This window comes from Taudactylus pleione, unplaced genomic scaffold, assembly GCF_031769625.1.
Source record: "Taudactylus pleione unplaced genomic scaffold, aTauple2 ptg000139l, whole genome shotgun sequence".
Classification (NCBI taxonomy): Eukaryota; Metazoa; Chordata; class Amphibia; order Anura; family Myobatrachidae; genus Taudactylus; species Taudactylus pleione.
In genome coordinates, this window is record NW_028284541.1 from 1,475,001 (window position 1) to 1,496,620 (window position 21,620).

The window sequence follows — 21,620 nt, forward strand, 5'->3', positions numbered from 1 at the left end:
GGTTTATGACAAGTTGGTTGCAGTTGCCCAAATCAGAGTTTTTCTGTCAACAAACTTTAAGCCAACAAACCGCAAATGAGAGCGTAAGCAAAGTTGCAACAATCACAATATGTGTTCATGCTTGCATCAGTAGCCTATACGCCAGGTTATGCATCAGTAGCCTATACTCCAGGTTAGGCATCAGTAGCCTATACGCCAGGTTATGCATCAGTAGCCTATACGCCAGGTTAGGCATCAGTAGCCTATACGCCAGGTTATGCATCAGTAGCCTATACTCGAGGTAATGCATCAGTAGCCTATATGCCACGTTATGCATCAGTAGCCTATACGCTAGGTTAGGCATCAGTAGCCTATACTCGAGGTAATGCATCAGTAGCCTATATGCCACGTTATGCATCAGTAGCCTATACTCCAGGTTAGGCATCAGTAGCCTATACGCCAGGTTAGGCATCAGTAGCCTATACGCCAGGTTATGCATCAGTAGCCTATACTCAAGGTAATGCATCAGTAGCCTATACGCCAGGTAATGCATCAGTAGCCTATACGCCAGGTAATGCATCAGTAGCCTATACGCCAGGTTAGGCATCAGTAGCCTATACTCCAGGTTAGGCATCAGTAGCCTATACTCAAGGTAATGCATCAGTAGCCTATACGCCAGGTAATGCATCAGTAGCCTATACGCCAGGTAATGCATCAGTAGCCTATACGCCAGGTTAGGCATCAGTAGCCTATACTCCAGGTTATGCATCAGTAGCCTATACTCCAGGTTATGCATCAGTAGCCTATACGCCAGGTTATGCATCAGTAGCCTATACGCCAGGTTATGCATCAGTAGCCTATACGCCAGGTTATGCATCAGTAGCCTATACACCAGGTTAGGCATCAGTAGCCTATACGCCAGGTTAGGCATCAGTAGCCTATACGCCAGGTTAGGCATCAGTAGCCTATACGTCAGGTTAGGCATCAGTAGCCTATACGCCAGGTTATGCATCAGTAGCCTATACTCGAGGCATCAGTAGCCTATACTCCAGGTCAGGCATCAGTAGCCTATACGCCAGTCTAGGCATCAGTAGCCTATACGCCAGGTTATGCATCAGTAGCCTATACGCTAGGTTTGGCATCAGTAGCCTATACTCCAGGTTAGGCATCAGTAGCCTATACGCCAGGTTAGGCATCAGTAGCCTATACGCCAGGTTATGCATCAGTAGCCTATACTCCAGGTTATGCATCAGTAGCCTATACTCCAGGTTATGCATCAGTAGCCTATACTCCAGGTTATGCATCAGTAGCCTATACGCCAGGTTATGCATCAGTAGCCTATACTCCAGGTTATGCATCAGTAGCCTATACGCCAGGTTAGGCATCAGTAGCCTATACGCTAGGTTAGGCATCAGTAGCCTATACGCCAGGTTAATGCCGTGCATAAAAGTCATATGTAAAAGCCTGCAAGTTGCAGGAATTTGCACGATTCTGGTGATTTATCCCATAGATTTAAAGCAGCAATAATTTAAAAGGCAAAACCATATACTGTAGGTCTCTGTGTGGTCTACAGGTATGTGTATCAACACTACCTCTACTAGTAAGCAATGAATACTACTCTTCTTAAAGATCTAGCTCTATTCCTGCACAATGCCTATAATCTTGTGAGCTACAGGTACTTCTCTGATTTATCCCCTGGCAGAGCTATTTTGAACCCAGCACCCTGAGTTAATGCTCTGCCAGTGAGCGTTCTGTCCTAACTCAGAGTAAGAGATCAGGAGGAACCACAGTCACCAGCAAAGGGGTGATAAAGGAGTTACACATACAGCTACAAACACCCAGAAGTAAGGAGTTCCAGGTACTGGTGAAGAAGTCTGGCAATGGCAGTGTCAATTCTCCTACAACTGGTGCACATATGACAGAGTGTCTGGTATCCAAGTAACACCAGCATTAATGGAATAGATTACTAATAGTAAAAAGAACCCAAAGACAAATCTGTAAAATAATTGGAGAAGAGCAGTTTGGTTTTATTCGGATGTGAAAAACGGCACCTTATTGGCTATCGTGTGCTCACGTGGTTTGGATAGCCAATAAGGTAAATCCGAACTTGCGCTAATTTGGCAAAAAGAACCGAGCAGAATCTAACTGCTCATCTCTAAAACTTACCTCCCGCTGATAGGGTGGCAGAGAAAGCCAATCCCCGCACTCCTACTATCGCTCTTGGTCCAAAATACATTGAATCAACAAATTGAAAATGGAAAAATACAAAAATAATAGTAAAAAAAAGGTAAAAAATTTAATTTTATTTATATAGCACTCTATGTTGGAAGAAATAAGGAAGTGTACATTTTTGTGGTCATACTCAGTGTACTTTTATCTAATGGCCTTAGAATAAAAACATAGGGCCTGATTCAGACCCACTCGCGAGCGGCTGTCCGCTCGCAAGTGGGTCGATGGTGTGCACTGAGCATGCGCACGACGGAGGGAGCTCCGTTGTGCGCATGCGCGAGACGCGACAAGCGAAGGACTTTCCTTCGCTTGTTGTGTCTGATCAAAGGGGGCGTGCTATCGATGTTGACTGACAGCACGCCCCCTTTGGTGGGCGTGCCGGGGGCGTGCCTCCCAGACGGGGGCGTTCCCAAGGGAACGCCTACCATCAGAAGCCGGCCCACTGACATCACTAGTGATGTCAGTGGGAGTGATTTTGGCTCTGATAGAGCCAAAATCACTCCGGGCCTTGCGGTTGAGAAACTCAACCGCAGGCTCCGGCTCGCAGTGGCGATGGTCAAGACCATCGCGACCATCAACCTGCACGCTCGTATAGGCTGTGGGTGGTGACCCACAGCTATACGAGTGTCCAGGAGGACGCTCCATTTTTATGGAGGATGGCCCTCATTCAGAGCGAGCGCTCTGTTCAGAGCGTCCGGCTCTGAATGAGGGCCATACTGCATACTAGAATGTAAACACCACCGCCACCTGTACTGAAAAACAGAATAGAAAATGTGCTGGTTTGTACAGAATACTGTGACTGCAAAGATTTTCGCCTCCTTTATTAATTATAATCATAGGTAACTGAAGTTGACTGTGACTGCAAAGATTTTCACCTCCTGTGCCTCCTTTATTAATTATAATCATAGGTAACTAGCTTATTCTTTACTGAATCCTTATGCTATAGTTTCTAATGCCTTATGATTTGAAATAGTTAAATTGTATTAAGGATTCTCTCAGTCTATTGACTAAATTGAATGCTTGATTTATTTGTAGCCTTAGATGTATGGTATGTGGTCATTGTTGACTTAAGCCACTTTTATTGCTAGCTTTCTCTGGCTGGCCAATTGGGGGTTTTCATTAATTAGTGTCCACACTTGCTTGCATCCCTGTTTAAGTGTCAGTAGTTTGGCTGGTATAGCCTTGGCTGGGTGCAGCTTTTTTCTAAGTGCAGTGTTTTTAAGTGCATAACTAGCGTTAGACCTGCGTTAAACAGAAGGAGAAAAGGTCCATCAAGCAACAAACCTCAACAATCTAAAGACTCAGACTATAACTGGACTCCCTGTACAATCACGGCAAGAACACTTCTATTGCTATTAATAATGCTGGCCTTCTGATTCTCGCTTACAATTCAATGCTTATCGTACTTTTTCCCATGTCAGTTTACATCTATCTACTTTGAAACACTGTCCTTTATCTCAGCTCTCTTGCCTAGCCTCACATCCTCTATCTGCTTACAATCTGCATTATTTTTTCCAATTCTGCACACATTAGAACCCCACTTCTAATAGTCCCTATAACAGTCTTGTTAATCTGCGTACATATTGATACACTGTTTTTTGATACATCACTGTTTTTTTCACTTGCATTCCTACAAATCTCTTGCACTCATATCTCATTTACATTTCCAAATTTCATTCCTCTTGTTTACTTATAAACACCATGACAAGGTTTTCGTCAACTCCCTCCTTCACTCAGTCTCTACCTAATCCTCTATTCTGCCCCCTGCTTCCACCTTTATCCTTTCCCCCTTATCTCTTCCACCTCCTCCTCCCCTTCTCCCCCCTCCTCTGTCTGCCTACTCTTCACTCCTCACCCATTACTCCACTTTCTTCCTGTTCTACCCCCCCTCTGTCCTACTACCCACCCCACCACCAAACCCTCCTCCTACACTCCTCTCCCTGTCACTTCACCCCACTGCCATCCACATCTCCCTCCCTGCCCACCTCCTATAGGTTTCCTTTCTAGCTCAGGTGCCCGCACCATCACTAAACTCGCTTCATATCGGTCCCCCAAATTAAGCTTACCTCCACGTTACAGCAACCCGGATAATCTTATTCACATCTCCCCCACAAATGCTATCTCTCTATCCTGTGCCCTCTGGAATGCCAGGTCAGTCTGCAATAAACTGGTCCCCACCCATGACCTTTTTATCTCCAACTCTCTGAATCTCCTAGCCATCACTGAAACTTGGATCTCACCCTCTGACACCACTTCTCCTGCTGCTCTATCCACTGGGGGCCTCGCCTTCTCCCACACACCCCGGCCTGGGGGTCGCCATGGTGGTGGTATTGGGGTCCTTCTATCCACCAGTTACTCCTACCAGCTAATACCCTCTGAACCATCCCTTACATTCCCCACATTTGAGGTTCATGCTATACGCCTCTTCCAACCAGTAAACCTCAGAGTAGCTGTCATTTACCGTCCCCCTGGCTCTCCCTCCAAATTCCTTGACAACTTCGCTTCCTGGCTCCCTCACTTTCTCTCCTCAGATCTTCCCTCCATTATCCTAGGTGATTTTAATATTCCTATTGACATTCCCACAGAATCCTCTGCAGGTAAACTCCTTACCCTCACCTCTTCATTTGGTCTCGCCCAATGGACCTCCTCACCCTCCCATGTGAGTGGGCACTCACTTGACCTGGTCTTTACGCACCGTTGTGATATTTCTGATTACTCCAATTGCCCATTCCCCCTCTCTGACCATCACCTTCTCTCTTTTAACCTATCCCTCTCTCCTTCCCCTCCTCTAACTCCTAAGGCTACCATTACTAAGCGTAATATTGAGGCTATTGACACTGTTGCTTTTTCCTCCCTGCTGGACTCTCTTCTCTCCCCTATCATTTCTCTCTCCTGTCCTGAACAAGCTACTTCCCTGTACAATTCCTCCCTTACTTCTGCTCTTGATTCTGTTGCTCCAGCAATAACTACTCACCCTCGCAGATCCACACCACAACCCTGGCATTCCAAATGCACCAGATACCTACAAAAGTGTTCAAGAATTGCAGAGCATCAGTGGAGAAAGTCACGCTCTAAGGCTGACTTCCTCCATTTCAAATTTATTCTCTCTTCCTACAGTGCTGCACTGTCTCTCTCCAAACAAACATATTTCAAGAACCTCATCTCCTCCCAGTCCTCAAACCCCCGGCGTCTCTTTGCCACTTTCAACTCCCTACTCTGCCTTTTCGCTCCTTGCCTTCCCTCCTCGCTCTCTGCCCTCGACTTTGCCACCTACTTTACATCTAAAATTGACTCCATACGTGAGGACATATCCCATCAGACCCTCAGCACTCCTCCCCCTCCTTGCCCTTACCACCCCTCCCCTTCTGTCTCACCAACTCTGACATCCTTCTCCTCTGCTTCTGGAGAGGAAGTCATGGCCCTCATCCAGTCCTCCCCTCCTTCCACCTCCCCTCTTGACCCTATCCCTTCCCGTCTCCTCTCCCACCTGTCTACTTCTGGCTGTTCCCATCTGGCTCACCTGCTTAATCTCTCCCTATCATCTGGCACTGTCCCTTCTGCATTCAAACATGCTATTGTCTCCCCCATTCTTAAAAAACCTACCTTTGATCCTAACATACTTTCCAACTATCGACCCATCTCTCTTCTCCCTTTTGCTTCCAAACTCCTTGAGCGTATTGTCTACAACCGCCTTACCACCTTTCTTTCCTCCCACTCCCTCCTTGACTCATTTCAATCTGGCTTCCGATCTCTCCACTCTACTGAAACTGCCCTCACGAAAGTCAGCAACGACCTCCTTGCTGCCAAATCCAAGGGCCACTACTCTCTGCTCATTCTCCTTGACCTCTCTGCTGCATTTGACACTGTCGACCACCCTGTCCTCCTGCAAATCCTTTACTCTCTCGGTCTACGTGACACTGCCCTCTCCTGGCTTTCCTCCTACCTCTCTGATCATTCCTTCGCTGTGTCCTCTCATGACTCCTCTTCCCCTCCACTTCCACTAACAGTAGGAGTTCCCCAAGGTTCTGTTCTTGGACCTCTCCTTTTCTCCCTATATACATCCTCTTTAGGTGAACTCATTAACTCCTTTGACCTCCAATATCATCTGTATGCAGATGATACTCAAATTTACCTTTCCACCCCTGAGCTCACCCCTGAGCTCCTTACCCGTATCTCCAACTGTCTCTCTGCTGTCTCTTCATGGATGTCCCAGCGCTTTCTTAAACTTAACATGTCTAAGACTGAGCTGATCATTTTCCCACCCTCTTCCACTACATCACTTTCCACAATTTCATTATCTATTAATGGCACAACTATTTCCTCTAGCCCCAAAGTGCGCTGTCTTGGAGTTATCCTAGACTCCTCCCTCTCCTTTAAACCGCACATTCAGCACCTCTCGCAGTCCTGCCGTTTTCACCTAAAAAATATCTCCAGGATTAGACCCTTCCTCACCCAGGATGCCACTAAAACCCTCATCCACTCACTGGTCATATCCAGATTGGACTACTGTAACCTTCTCCTAGCTGGCCTCCCAGTCTCTCACCTCTCTCCACTTTAATCTGTTCTCAATGCTGCTGCTCGGCTCATCTTCCTCTCCAGACGTTCTACATCTGCTTCCCCTCTCCTTCAAGCCCTACACTGGCTCCCCTTCCCCTTCAGATGCCAATTTAAGGTTCTTACATTCGCCTACAAAGCCCTCACCAAATCCTCTCCCGCATACATTTCTGACCTTCTCTCCCTTCACACTCCCGCCCGCTTCGCTCAACTAATGCATGCCGCCTCTCTTGCCAACTGATTACTTCCTCCCACTCCCGCATCCGAGATTTTGCCCGTGCTGCTCCCTACCTTTGGAATGCTCTCCCTCTCCCCATCAGACTCTCCACCTCTCTACAAATCTTCAAACGGGCTCTCAAGACCCACTACTTCATCAAGGCCTTCCAGCACTCATCCTAACCCACCTCATGCTCTTTCCTTCCTATCTTCCCCTTCTGTGTCACGCCTGTCTGTCTGCCCCTCCCCTTAGAATGTAAGCTCTCATGAGCAGGGACCTCTTCCCTCATGTGCTTCTCTTTACATTTTCTTCTACTCTCTACTCCCCATAGGGCACCTAACACGTGACTGCCAACTCCCGGCAGCTTATTGTGAGTGCTTTAATCACTATTTCAGCAATGTATATAAGTTGTGTCCTTGTCCTGCACTGTAATGTACTGTAAGTTACTTGTTTCTTGTTCACCTATTAGTTCTATGTACTATGTAAGGCGCTGCGGAACACTTGTGGCGCCATATAAATAAAGGATAATAATAATAACAAGGTACAAGACATTCAAAAACAGGTTGTGCTGTCAAGGTACAAACTACAGAATTTCCGAATTATATTTTTTATTTAACTATTTCCAATTTGGCATCTGGAAAAGAAATGCTAAAATATTTTGAATTCCCTTTAACATAGTAATTTGCTAAATTAATCAAATAGTGAACAAATACAATGATTACTTTTAAAATATCTTTTAATGAACACAAAATTGTCTAAAAAAAAATAAAAAAAATCTGTATTCTAGAAAAAGTCACAGATCTATTGGACACATGTTCTCCAAGTGAATTAAACACAGCACAGTTTCCTAGACTGTTAACATTGCAGCCAAAAAAACATAACTGCTAAGAGGTGTTCAGACTATAAACAAACGTAGGAAGCTAAGATGTAGCTGCATAGAAAGAAGAATAGGAGGAAAGTCAGAGGAAGGAGGTGATACCGCCACCAAAACATTAACCCTTTGCACAACTTTTAGTTTGTGGCTTTTTTACGATCAAGTATTTAATGTGCATACTGTACTTCAGCATCATCACCTCGGAGATCGTTATTGTTTCCAAGCCAATCCTGCAAAATTCTTCTCCAACTTACACAACTGTATGAAGGAAATATTAATTTTGCTCTATTTGCTCTCAGCCCAATAGAGACCATGAAACCATCATTCTGATCTATAAGTTGGGAATAAAGCGCAGGTTGTAGATTATAACTACCATGCTCCCTCCCACTTACCATCTGAGGTTGTAGATTATAACTACCATGCTCCCTCCCACTTGCCATCTGATCGGCTGGGATCCCTCCGTGGGGAGCCGGGCCAGTCTCAAGCTGGGTACACACACTAATGATGTGTGTACTCAGCGATGGGGTTCTCAGTCGCATTGTCAGATTGAGCTGCATGCAGGGACGACCTGACGATGCGACTGATGACCAAATGGGAGCGCGCATGGGATGACAGAGCCGATTTTCCATTGGATCAACCGAAATATTGTCTACCTTTGCTTTCCAGTTGTCCCCTTAAAGAGTGTGTGGTTCCCAAAGTTTTTCAAATCATGGCACCCTAGAGTATCAGCATTTTTTTCACGGCACCCCTGGGCCAAAAAGTTTCTCATTGAGAAATTTTGCAAAAATGAAATGAAGTTTATTGTGCTTATATGTCACGGTTCAGTTATGTGATGGTTGAGACAGGGCTACGCTTCTTTTTGTCCACATATTGTTTGATTTGCAGCCATTAGCACTGGTTTTGCCTATCACGCGGACTAAAAATAATTTTATTTGGTACTGGACCACCAACCCGAGGCACCCCTGCAAGTGCCATGTGGCACCCCAGAGTGCCACGGCACACAGTTTGGGAACCACTGGCATAGGGACATCCAGAGACCCTGCTTAAAAGCTGTGAGACACTAAATAATCATTGCAGAATTAACGCCAATATCTGGACAACAAATAAACAGTGTTACCAAATGGCTACATACATCCTAAAAGGAAAAAGGTGGTAACCCGTCAACAAAGCAGGGCAGACTTGGGAGTACCATACACTGGTTGGGCAAGAACAGTGGTTCACTAATGTTCTGCATGCTGCCTCGTTAGCAATCAATTAGCAGAAATGAAGTAAAAGTTCCTGAAAAAATATAAACCCATACATTCATTTCTAGCATTAGAGACGATGACTGATTTTGTCTTCACCAAACAGATTTGGCAAGTGAATTAGGCATTTTTATTTTATTTAAATTTACAAAATGTGCCTAAAAACAAACTTTGTTAAAAATCACAACTGTCGACAGTAACCAATCTATGGGGGGGGATGATGATGAATAGCCCCCGGTAGGGAGCTCCTGAAGCTATTCAATTCAGAAGAGATGTTTGGTCGTGCTAAAGGATTTCTTCTCGCACCACCCTTGGAATGCAAGGAGATTTACGACAGAAGTGCCGGCCGCGCGGCTGTTTGCCGGCTTAGTGCGGTGCTAACAGCCTTGCGGCTGGCACTTTAGTCGAAGAATGCCGGTTCTCGCGACTAATCACCCAGGTTTAGTCGCGAGAACCGGCATTCTCCGACTTAACAGCACGCTGAATTGAATAGCTCCGGGAGCTCCCTCCCGAGGCTATTCAGCATTGAGCTGAATTAAATTCCACCCATTGAGTATTATAGGACTTGCTTTGTTGTAGTGCTAGAATCGGAGTCAGCAGAAAGTAACTATAATGACAGCAGCATCCAAACTAGAGAATATGTAATTTTGTTGCAATCTGGGAAATTACAGGTTTGTATTTTTTTTTTTTTATAAAGTGTACTAGACAGAATTGGATGGCTTGCTATAGGGAGCACTATATTTGTATTGTGCTCTTAGGGGTGAACTGTTGCTTGGCACAGTGGAGAACAATCACCGTGTTACATGTTAAATTCCTCTTGCAAAAATGTGTCCCACTACCTGGGCTGTCTCACAAGCAAAGCAACCAAAGAATTCAAGGTGTTAAAGTCCAATGAATATATCAAAGAGCTGAAAGAATGAATCAAATTTGTCGTTATGTTTTTACAATTTGGCCTAATGAATCATAATAGAAAAATAAAGGCCCTATTTCACATGGGTGTAACATGTCATTTCTGAACATCACTGAATGTTCAGAGTTAAGAAATTTCTATGAAAATTGACTGAAAAGTCAATCATCAATGGGGAAAAGTATTACACTGTCTAAAACAGAACATATTTTGAAGATGATTTAGATGTATATTTATTATGGTAGAGAGTGAAACTTCCAGTAATGTTTTCATCTGCAGTTGATATTACCGTTCTATAATAAATGGCAGAATGTTGCTGTGGTATCAACTAAGTTTCTGAATAGTTAGATAAACTAAACCTGGGACATTCAAGAGGAGTTATGTGATAAGTGAAGAATGTTTTAAAGATGGGTCCAGTGGTAGTCCTAAAGCAGCATGCTGACGCGTTTTGCTGTGGAATTACACAACTTCATCTAATTAAGTTGTGGGTTATTCCACAATGAAACTCATCAGTACACTACTTTGTGACTACTGGTGGACCGATCGTTACAATATCCACTGCCTAATAAGTGAACAGGATAGGTTTATAGAAATCAAAAAATCATAATAAAAAAAAAAAAGTCTTCTATATTATAATTGTACAGCAGGTGTGGGTAGAAAACAGGTCAGCATTAAATTACACTCATATAACTATAGTTTTGCAATTGCCCACAGAGTCCTTTATCTAATAAAAAAAAATCCTACCCTTTTCCTGCACTTTGCCGGATGCACTATCACTGAGAGTATGTCGCTGCATTTTCCTGCAAGGTTCCTTAAGGTTGCCAAGGGTAAGCACCCAAAAATGATAACTCCTCCTGGTATTCCCCCCAAGTATTTTGAATGGTTGCCCTGGTAATCCAAATAATTATCATTGAATGAACGACGCTGTGTAGTTACAAGAAGCATGTAAAGATACATGGAGCAGTGGTACATCGGATCGTGCAGTGTGTATGGCACGCGCGATGTGTCGTTCATCGCTTGGTCGCACTGTTGTAAGGTGTGTACCCAGCTTTAGTTGCACAACAGCTGTACAGTGACAGGTTGCCCAAGACTGGTCTAGAAAGAACGGTCTTGTGGAGTTGAATTAAAGCTGGAAATACTTACTGGCTACGGAGAAATTGTTCAAAGGGGTTTCTAACTGGTCAACATCTTGCGGACGTTCCTTGTAACCAATAAATGTACCGTCAGTCTTGAGGAGAAAGTAACGGGGCCGCCAAGTCTTTATGTACTCACCTGAAAAAGAGAGAGAACATTTTTAGAGCGCTATCAGTTTAGAACGGTACGAACAATACATGGAGAGAATTCTGCAAGTATATAACAGACTTGATTACGTGGAAAAGGCACACCGGTCTTCCCAACATTTCACAGTAAGCTTAAAACAATCATCAATATGGCAAAGTGAATCACCAATTATAATCATTAAGCTGCTACTTACTAAATCAAACAGAATAACTGCCATTTTGAAGCCACGTTTATATTAATTTGCTAATATGAATACAGGAAAGGAGACAATTTAAAGCTACATATAAATCATGAATAAGTCTTTTCAGTAGACTGAACCAGTGGCGGCTCCAGAGGTGGGACTGCAGCGCAGTACACAGTTCAAACAGGGAAGCCACACCAACTGCCACCCCAAACGCTGCTGGGACTCACTGGCAGTTGGTGTGGCTCCCCTATTTGAATTTTGGAATGCGCTGCAGCCCCACCTCTGGAGCCGCCACTGATTGGAACAAATTTAAGGGATAAGCATTACACAATATTAGTAAAACACAGCTCAGATATCTAGCTATGCTGAAGCAAAACAAATTAAGGGGTCTATTTACTAAGCAGTGTTAGAAGATACAGTGAAAAGTGATAAGGTGCCAGCCAATCAGCTCCCAACTGTCATTTTTCAAACACAGTCTGTGAGATGGCAGTTAGGAGCTGATTGGCTAGTACCTTATCACTTTTCACTCTGTCTCCTAACACTGCTTAGTAAATAAACCCCTAAGAGTGTCATGCTAGCTGGAGCCACCCCACTTATAATATTTGAATGGAGTTATACAGGGTTAGTGTTTTTTGAAGCGTACAATTTTGCATATGTGTGGAAGTACACTATTTTTTGAAGAACATTTCTTTTGAGTACGTATGCCCCACTTACATATCTGCATCACCCCAACATGTATGAATTTGATCTTATTTACTGTGGTTGTATAATTAACACTTAACCTCAACTGACAAAGGGAATTTACTGGCAGATGTGGGTAACCATCCCGATATTCACCCATTGGCTCTAATATTTGGTGGCAGACGGGTTATTGTACAACTATTCTACGTTGAGCTTCTGCTTGAGTCATACTGGAAAATATATGTTTATAGCTAGTCCAATCTACCAGTTACCAGCTAATACAAGTGCAAAGTGAAAAAAACAGGTAATTTGCCCTAACCACATATTGTAGTTACTAAAAATAAAAATGATATTTCATTATTGTAAACAACAATCAATCTGATACTTTGCTGCATGAGAGTATAATGTCGGATACACCCTACACGATATGTTGTCCAATCCCGTGGATCAGAGCGACATATCTGGTACATCATCTAGTGTGTACCCATGATATGCGCACTGCTGCAGGGCGCTAGCGCCATCGCCCGTCGGCCCTACTGTAGGGCCGCCTGGGGATTTCGCTAACGACGCCATGCTGCAGAATGCAGAATGAGACGTCCCTCCCCCCGTTGAACCCAACATCGGCAAGTGTGTATGCACTTGCCGTATGCCGGGTCCCGTCGCCGGCGATGTCATGCTGGGTACACATCGTCTAATGCTGGGTAGCTTAACACATCTCCTCCCTTTTAGAAACATCACAGATCCGCACCATTACAGCATAGAAGGGATGACATGATGACATGAACGCCTTTAGGCTACAGCCTTCCTCACAAACAAAATATTATTTTCAGAAAATAGCTATAAGATATGGGATTCCATTAAGCACCCTGTAATGCCAGTCAGAGGAATTACTTGTCGCCAAAGAATCTTTCTGACTTGGAGGCAATAAATTTAAAATTCAAAATTCTAGCTTTACCATTTGTGTTTTCCAATAATATTGTAAATATTATAATATAATAATATAAAACTAAAACATATTTAACAGCAGACTTACCATATATATATATATATATATATATATATATAATATATATAGCAGGTACGCATAGTGAGAATATACAGCATCTTTTAACAGTACTGGGGGAAGCCCAGGGGCAGCCCAGCATCTCTGGGCACGCCCCTTAGTGATGTAAACGGAGGCGTGACATCAGGACACGCCCCATTAACGATCGGGTCACGCCCCTTTTCCGCCGCGTGCAAGTTCCGACTCCCCGGGGGAAAAAAAGTTGGGAGGTATGTATATATAAAAGAAGAATTGTGTTTGTTTGTTGGTGAATATCTTCCACAGCTCTCAAGGCAAAGGTGCCTACACTCTAGGCGATATTTTACACGATTTCGACACATCGGAACGACAAATCATGTAAAAAATTTCCAAATCGTGAGTGTCCACGCAATGTCACGATGCCAATGCGCGTACCCGCTGGTCGTACATCGCATCTCTTTTTAACACCAAATCGTGTCCAGGTCTGCTGGGGAGAGTTCAAGGGAAATCGGATAAAAGATCGCATCGTGACCACATCGCATAGTGTGTAGGCACCTTAAAGCTGCCAAATCTTAGTTATTTAGTATCAAAAAGTAAGCTATTAAACCACATAGCGACAATGCAACAGGGGTGCGGGGCAAAGCTGGCTGTTGCTCAGGAGGGGGGACCCAGTTTTATTTTTTTGGGGATCCCCACTTTCTGAGGAATTCCAGCCCTGGGCTGTCTAGTTTAGGGATGGTTTATGTGATGACAGAGTGTACCCCCTGCTATGGCATTATCCCCCTGGCTGGTTCAGCCTGGTGCTAGTTACTGTAAATAAGGGGAACCCAACGCTGTTTTTTTTTTTTTTGTTTAGCCAGTGCCTCCCCAGCCACTGACCTCACCGCAAGTCCCTGCTGTTTTAGGCACCTAAAGAATAAACAAAAATACCAACCCTGGACCTTTAAATGGTTTCAGGGCAGGTAGTGTGGCATGCATAAGGAAAAAACATCCCTCACAATCATAGTTTCAAGATACATATTTCAGGATGCCACTAACAGCTCTTTATCCATCTTGCACTTTACAGTTAGTGGTCCTTATCTGCTGTAATAAGAAAACATTTAATGGAGGCAGTTCTCTCTTATTCTTGACCTCTTAATGAAATACCTGACAGAGACTGACAATTCCCATCAGTGGTAGATCGGGCACATAAATCTATAAAGTAACACAGCATAAGGAAATGCAGGCTGCGGCTCTTCTAAACAAGTGCGGTGTTTTGCCGCAACCCGATTTACTTGTGTCTATAATAATCGCACTACAGGAGTTGTATAACCACCTATGGTTCATTTCCACTTTTTCACCAAGATAAAAAATTATTTTCAAAATAGTAATTTATTAAACACTATTTCCACTAGACCCATCGTAGTTCTTGCAAATACATCTTATTTGGTCTATGATCCTCCCAGTGCTAAGAAAATATAATATAGCACTCAGCGCAAACAACCTCTATATGTATAAAAGGTGTGTACTGGTACACGGTATCTGTACAGATGTCTACATACAGTATGTTAGATAATAGATCACTTATCCTAAGGTGATGTAGATAGAATAATTCACCAGACTGTCTAAGTATCAGTATTAAATACAATTTTACTAATGCAATGGTTAAAAAGTATGTTTAGAGCATCCAGATGATACACTAATCACATTAAATGACATCTAATGATGCATAAATTCTCAACATCGTTAAAATAACTGGTACGGTTTGAATTTTGCACCACTGTGCGTTAGGCCACTGTCCCCTTATAATATAGGGTCTTAAGTGAGTCTATGTTCGGTCCCCTGAGTTTAGATGCTGAAATGTCATCATGGTCTCATAGCAGCGGTAAGTGGCGTCCCGCTGTTACCTTTGCAGAGTCCTGATTGATGTTCTGTATATAGATAATGTTGCCCAAGATGACTTCAGGTCAGGTCAGAGGAGAGCCACTTTGACTAAGGAGCAGGGGCTCTGGACCAGGATATGCGTGGGTTGGTGCCTGGACAAGAGCCACATCTAGTTAAAGATGGTACCCTATGTCTGTGGCCTCCCAGTCATTCACTCCTCTGTCTTGGGAGGGGAACGCTGGATTACAACTGCTGAGAGCATAGAAGCGGTCGTCATAGCAATGAGTACATAACAATTGTCACTAGCACTGACGCCCTGTCTATAAGCAGAACAGGCTAAATACCCCACGGGCAGATGTTCAGCTGCAGGTATATCCACCTAAACAGCTGTCAAATATTGCCAGATAACAGCTTGCATTTAAATTAATAATAATGATCACCTTTAAAAAATTAAGCATCAATTTAATTAATTTTTAGCCCATTTTTATTATTACATCAAAGTGTGGCAGTCATCTACACACCACGCAGGCTGCCATCTTATTGGCTGAGCAAGTATTTAGGATAATGTAGTCCATCAGTTCTCAAGGCTCAGGTGACTTTGCGGAAGCAGCCAAAACAACCTTATCTTGAATATTCAAAAGTTCTGAAGTTTTATTATAACAAACAAGTGAGCGCAATGCATTAGGGCTACAGGTCCTTCAGGAAAAAAAAAAAATTCAAGTCTGTATCCATCCAAAGTCTAGCTTTACACGGTACTTTGTTATGTCAAGCGGGTTTGCACGGCTGGTGATTTACTGCACACAGAGATGAGAGGAAAGAAGCACTAGTCAGACTCCTTCATATACAGAGATAAATAATGCAGTGTATGTTTTTCAACATCTGATCCTTAAACGCACAGCAAATGTACGATTCCGAGCAGATGTCCAATGCATTATTTTTGCCATTGTCATTTCTCACAGTGACATACGGAGAACTTTTTTTGCATTTACATTTTGCAATGCAAGTACTTTATACAACTATAGGCAATTTACTAATCTGTAGAACAGATTTAATAAGTAAGCAAGGATTCTCACAGGAAGACAAATGAAAAATCATTAAACGCGTCAGTTCCAAGTTACTTTACCAATCAACAAGACGTAACCACGTGCGCATGAGACGGAACGTTAGCATGAAGATTTTGATACCAGCATTTCAAAACTTATTTTCAGCATTAAATAAGTATAGGATAATAGGAAATAAATTATTATATAAGGCACCTTGGGCATGGAAAAATGGGAGAAAAAAAAATAGTTTATATCCTGAAACAGAATAAATAAAATAAACAAATAAAACAAAAACAAACAAAAAATCACATTCTAATGAGTTATTGAAAATAAGAAAATCAAGTCAATTGATTGATCTCGTGGTGGCACTTTGGAGCTTTTCATTTCATCAGTTGTGCCTGTCTTAAGGGTCCTATTCATAAGGGGAAAAAAAAAAACTATAGAATGATAAAGGCTTAGGCCAGGACGGCTTTCACAAAAGACACAACGCAGATTACAGAGATGAGAACGTCCCAGAACAATCCAGTCTTTGTTAAAGCTGATCCTTTTTATCTTCAGTTATCACTAAGTATCCTTCCTGTAGGAGTATCAAGTTTATATACTTTGTGTTGGCCTCTCTACCGAAATTGCATTTTTTCTGCAGGACAAAAATTGACACAAGTGGATTATATACTAGTTAGGAGAAGGAAAATAAAACGTTGAATGAAGCATACATGCAGTTAACCTTCATTCATTCATAAGAAACCTGAAACATTCATGGCAAACGCCAACAAAAGACCCAAAGACCCAGCAAAATTCACCGATTGATGGTTTATGCTCAGAATAAGCTATTTATAGCAAAACGTGTTTACGTTCCATTACTGGTTTCACAACTAATCTGCTGGGAGATTACACCACAAGCAGTTATTTATTATACAGTCCCCAGACTGGCCATTTACACCAAATAGGAATCATATCAGCAATTTATCAGTAGGGTGTAGATTTGTTCCCAATAAACAGCAGCGGTGTAGTTAAACTCAGGACATGTGCACGAATATTTGCTGTATACAAAACACACCCGTCATGACTGGACGTCACGTGCAAGGGCTGAACGAATGTATCTTTGTTTTTACATGGTGCGAGTCTTGAGAGACTGCTGCCCTTGTGGCACATGAAAAGTTAATCCTACTGAGAATTTAACAAGAATGCATCCCCCCCCCCCCCCCAACAATGCTTTGCTGAATTGGAGCTGTCTGGCCCTGATAGAGTGCCTAACATAAGAAACAGCTGCCACTCCCTGGGAAGCTCGCTGGGTAAGTGAAGTATAACGAGCACCCGCCAAACAAAAGAATATCCATCTTTATTTACCAACTGCTACTTGCTTGTTGCTGCACCAAACCATTTGACATAGTCACCACACCCTTATAAGTGAAACGGTTCTCAAAAAAAAACAAAAAAAAAACACAACATTCAAAGATTGAAAAAATAAACAATGAGAACAGAAAAAGTACGTTTACACATTTATTTATCAATATGCACGGGCACAACTGGGTTGCCAGTTATTACAACTGGGGTTAATGCAAATAGCAAAGTAAGTCAAAGTACAGCGAAAAACGTGTCACTATAAAGGCACCATGCACAAACCGAAATAAGGTACTAGCTGTTTCCCGCGGCTTCGCCCTCAGTGAAATTGCTTCTGCCAACATTTTTTATTTGAGGTGATCTAGTTGTATAGCTTTGCATACGGGCCCTGTCACGGGAGTGGCCCACGTGACCAGCAGCGCTATATAGACTGGTGGCAGCACCACCCTCACCCAAAACTCACACCAATGTCACTGTGTTCTCTGGGCACAGACTGCTATGTAGTCTCCATCCTGTTCACCTACCACTCACACCAATGTCACTGTGTGCCCTGTGCATAGACTGCTATGTAGCCTATCCTATTCACCCATCACTCACACCAATGTCACTGTGTGCCCTGTGCACAGACTGCTATGTAGCCTATCCTACTCACCCACCACTCACACCAATGTCACTGTGTGCCCTGTGCATAGACTGCTATGTAGCCTATCCTATTCACCCATCACTCACACCAATGTCACTGTGTGCCCTGTGAACAGACTGCTATGTAGCCTATCCTATTCACCCACCACTCACACCAATGTCACTGTGTGCCCTGTGCACAGACTGCTATGTAGCCTATCCTATTCATCCACCACTCACACCAATGTCACTGTGTTCTCTGGGCACAGACTGCTATGTAACCTATCCTATTCACCCACCACTCACACCAATGTCACTGTGTGCCCTGTGTACAGACTGCTATGTAGCCTATCCTATTCACCCACCACTCACACCAATGTCACTGTGTGCCCTGTGCATAGACTGCTATGTAGCCTATCCTATTCACCCATCACTCACACCAATGTCACTGTGTGCCCTGTGCACAGACTGCTATGTAGCCTATCCTACTCACCCACCACTCACACCAATGTCACTGTGTGCCCTGTGCATAGACTGCTATGTAGCCTATCCTATTCACCCATCACTCACACCAACGTCACTGTGTGCCCTGTGAACAGACTGCTATGTAGCCTATCCTATTCACCCACCACTCACACCAATATCACTGTGTGCCCTGTGCACAGACTGCTATGTAGCCTATCCTATTCACCCACCACTCACACCAATGTCACTGTGTTCTCTGGGTACAGACTGCTATTTAACCTATCCTATTCACCCACCACTCACACCAATGTCACTGTGTGCCCTGTGCACAGACTGCTATGTAGCCTATCCTATTCACCCACCACTCACACCAATGTCACTGTGTTCTCTGGGCACAGACTGCTATGTAGTCTCCATCCTGTTCACCTACCACTCACACCAATGTCACTGTGTGCCCTGTGCATAGACTGCTATGTAGCCTATCCTATTCACCCATCACTCACACCAATGTCACTGTGTGCCCTGTGCACAGACTGCTATGTAGCCTATCCTACTCACCCACCACTCACACCAATGTCACTGTGTGCCCTGTGCATAGACTGCTATGTAGCCTATCCTACTCACCCATCACTCACACCAATGTCACTGTGTGCCCTGTGAACAGACTGCTATGTAGCCTATCCTATTCACCCACCACTCACACCAATGTCACTGTGTGCCCTGTGCACAGACTGCTATGTAGCCTATCCTATTCACCCACCACTCACACCAATGTCACTGTGTTCTCTGGGCACAGACTGCTATGTAACCTATCCTATTCACCCACCACTCACACCAATGTCACTGTGTGCCCTGTGTACAGACTGCTAAGTAGCCTATCCTATTCACCCACCACTCACACCAATGTCACTGTGTGCCCTGTGCATAGACTGCTATGTAGCCTATCCTATTCACCCATCACTCACACCAATGTCAGTGTGTGCCCTGTGCACAGACTGCTATGTAGCCTATCCTACTCACCCACCACTCACACCAATGTCACTGTGTGCCCTGTGCATAGACTGCTATGTAGCCTATCCTATTCACCCATCACTCACACCAACGTCACTGTGTGCCCTGTGAACAGACTGCTATGTAGCCTATCCTATTCACCCACCACTCACACCAATGTCACTGTGTGCCCTGTGCACAGACTGCTATGTAGCCTATCCTATTCACCCACCACTCACACCAATGTCACTGTGTTCTCTGGGTACAGACTGCTATTTAACCTATCCTATTCACCCACCACTCACACCAATGTCACTGTGTGCCCTGTGCACAGACTGCTATGTAGCCTATCCTATTCACCCACCACTCACACCAATGTCACTGTGTGCCCTGTGAACAGACTGCTATTTAACCTATCCTATTCACCCATCACTCACACCAATGTCACTGTGTGCCCTGTGCATAGACTGCTATGTAGTCTCCATCCTGTTCACCCACCACTCACACCAATGTCACTGTGTGCCCTGTGCACAGACTGCTATGTAGCCTATCCTATTCACCCACCACTCACACCCATGTCACTGTGTGCCCTCTGCATAGACTGCTATGTAGCCTATCCTATTCCCCCATCACTCACACCAATGTCACTGTGTGCCCTGTGCACAGACTGCTATGTAGCCTATCCTATTCACCCACCACTCACACCAATGTCACTGTGTGCCCTGTCCAAAGACTGCTGTGTAACCTATCCTATTCACCCACCGCTCACACCCATGTCACTGTGTGCCCTGTGCATAGACTGCTATGTAGCCTCTCCTATTCACCTACCACTCACACCAATGTCACTGTATGCCCTATGCACAGATTGCTATACAACCTCTCCTATTCACCCACCACTCACACCAATGTCACTGTGTGCCCTGTGCACAGACTGCTATGTAGCCTATCCTATTCACCCATCACTCACACCAATGTCACTGTGTGCCCTGTGAACAGACTGCTATGTAGCCTATCCTATTCACCCACCACTCACACCAATGTCACTGTGTGCCCTGTGCAGACTGCTATGTAACCTATCCTATTCACCCACCACTCACACCAATGTCACTGTGTGCCCTGTGCACAAGGCTGCTATGTAGCCTATCCTATTCACCCACCACTCACACCAATGTCACTGTGCACAGACTGCTATGTAGCCTATCCTATTCACCCACCACTCACACCAATGTCACTGTGCACAGACTGCTATGTAGCCTATCCTATTCACCCATCACTCACACCAATGTCACTGTGTGCCCTGTGCACAGACTGCTATGTAGCCTATCCTATTCACCCACCACTCACACCAATGTCACTGTGTGCCCTGTCCAAAGACTGCTATGTAGCCTATCCTATTCACTCACCACTTACACTAATGTCACTGTGTGCCCTGTGCACAGACTGCTATGTAACCTATCCTATTCAAGTGACCGCCGGCCCAAACCACCTCTCCGTCCCCCCCCCTCCTTACCAGCTGCACTCATGGTGCCACACCTATCCCTCACGTTGATGAGGTCAATAAATTTTGTTTTTGTTATTGCTCAGCTTTACCTTGACGGATCGAGATGACACAAAGTGCAGGTTATTTCCAGGAGTTTCCACTACACAATGATTTTCATGAAAATCGGGTCAGTCGTTTTTGCACCAACTTGGAACAAACCGACAGACACAACGTTCTTATAATATTAGTACCGGTATAGATAAAATGGGCAAAATATTTAAGACATTTTCAAATATGTTTCAAATCATACAGTCAGTGCCAAGACCATGTTGGGATTGTAGACAATCCAGGTCTATGATCATCCGTTATGTGATGTCACACTGACAGTTATGGGATTGACGCGCCTTCTGACAGCACTATGCTGGGCTCCATCCGAAAACTACATCCATCTTTCCCGTCATTTCTGAGCAACAGAAGACTGAAAAGACATTCAAATGACAGTCAGTTTTGTAGTCTATTTATAAGATATCACCAGACACCTTGAATAAAACAAATAAATAATAAAGGGGCCAATTAAAATTTTCCACCAATAACTACACAATTCAATGTTTTCAAGATGCGCTTGTACGTAATGTGAATTATTCTG

General features: G+C 44.0%; 1 protein-coding gene across 2 annotated transcripts in view; it reads right to left on the reverse strand.

The window, feature by feature from the left end:
- Positions 1-21,620, reverse strand: part of AKT1 (AKT serine/threonine kinase 1) — a 128,522-nt gene that overhangs the window by 38,496 nt on the left and 68,406 nt on the right. The window contains exon 3 of one of the 2 annotated variants that reach the window (XM_088473694.1): positions 11,148-11,276. The exons of the other annotated variant lie outside the window; for it this stretch is intronic. Coding sequence (XP_088329820.1) covers positions 11,148-11,276 — 129 coding nt within the window. The remainder of the gene's footprint in view (positions 1-11,147; positions 11,277-21,620) is intronic. 2 annotated transcript variants of the gene reach the window in all.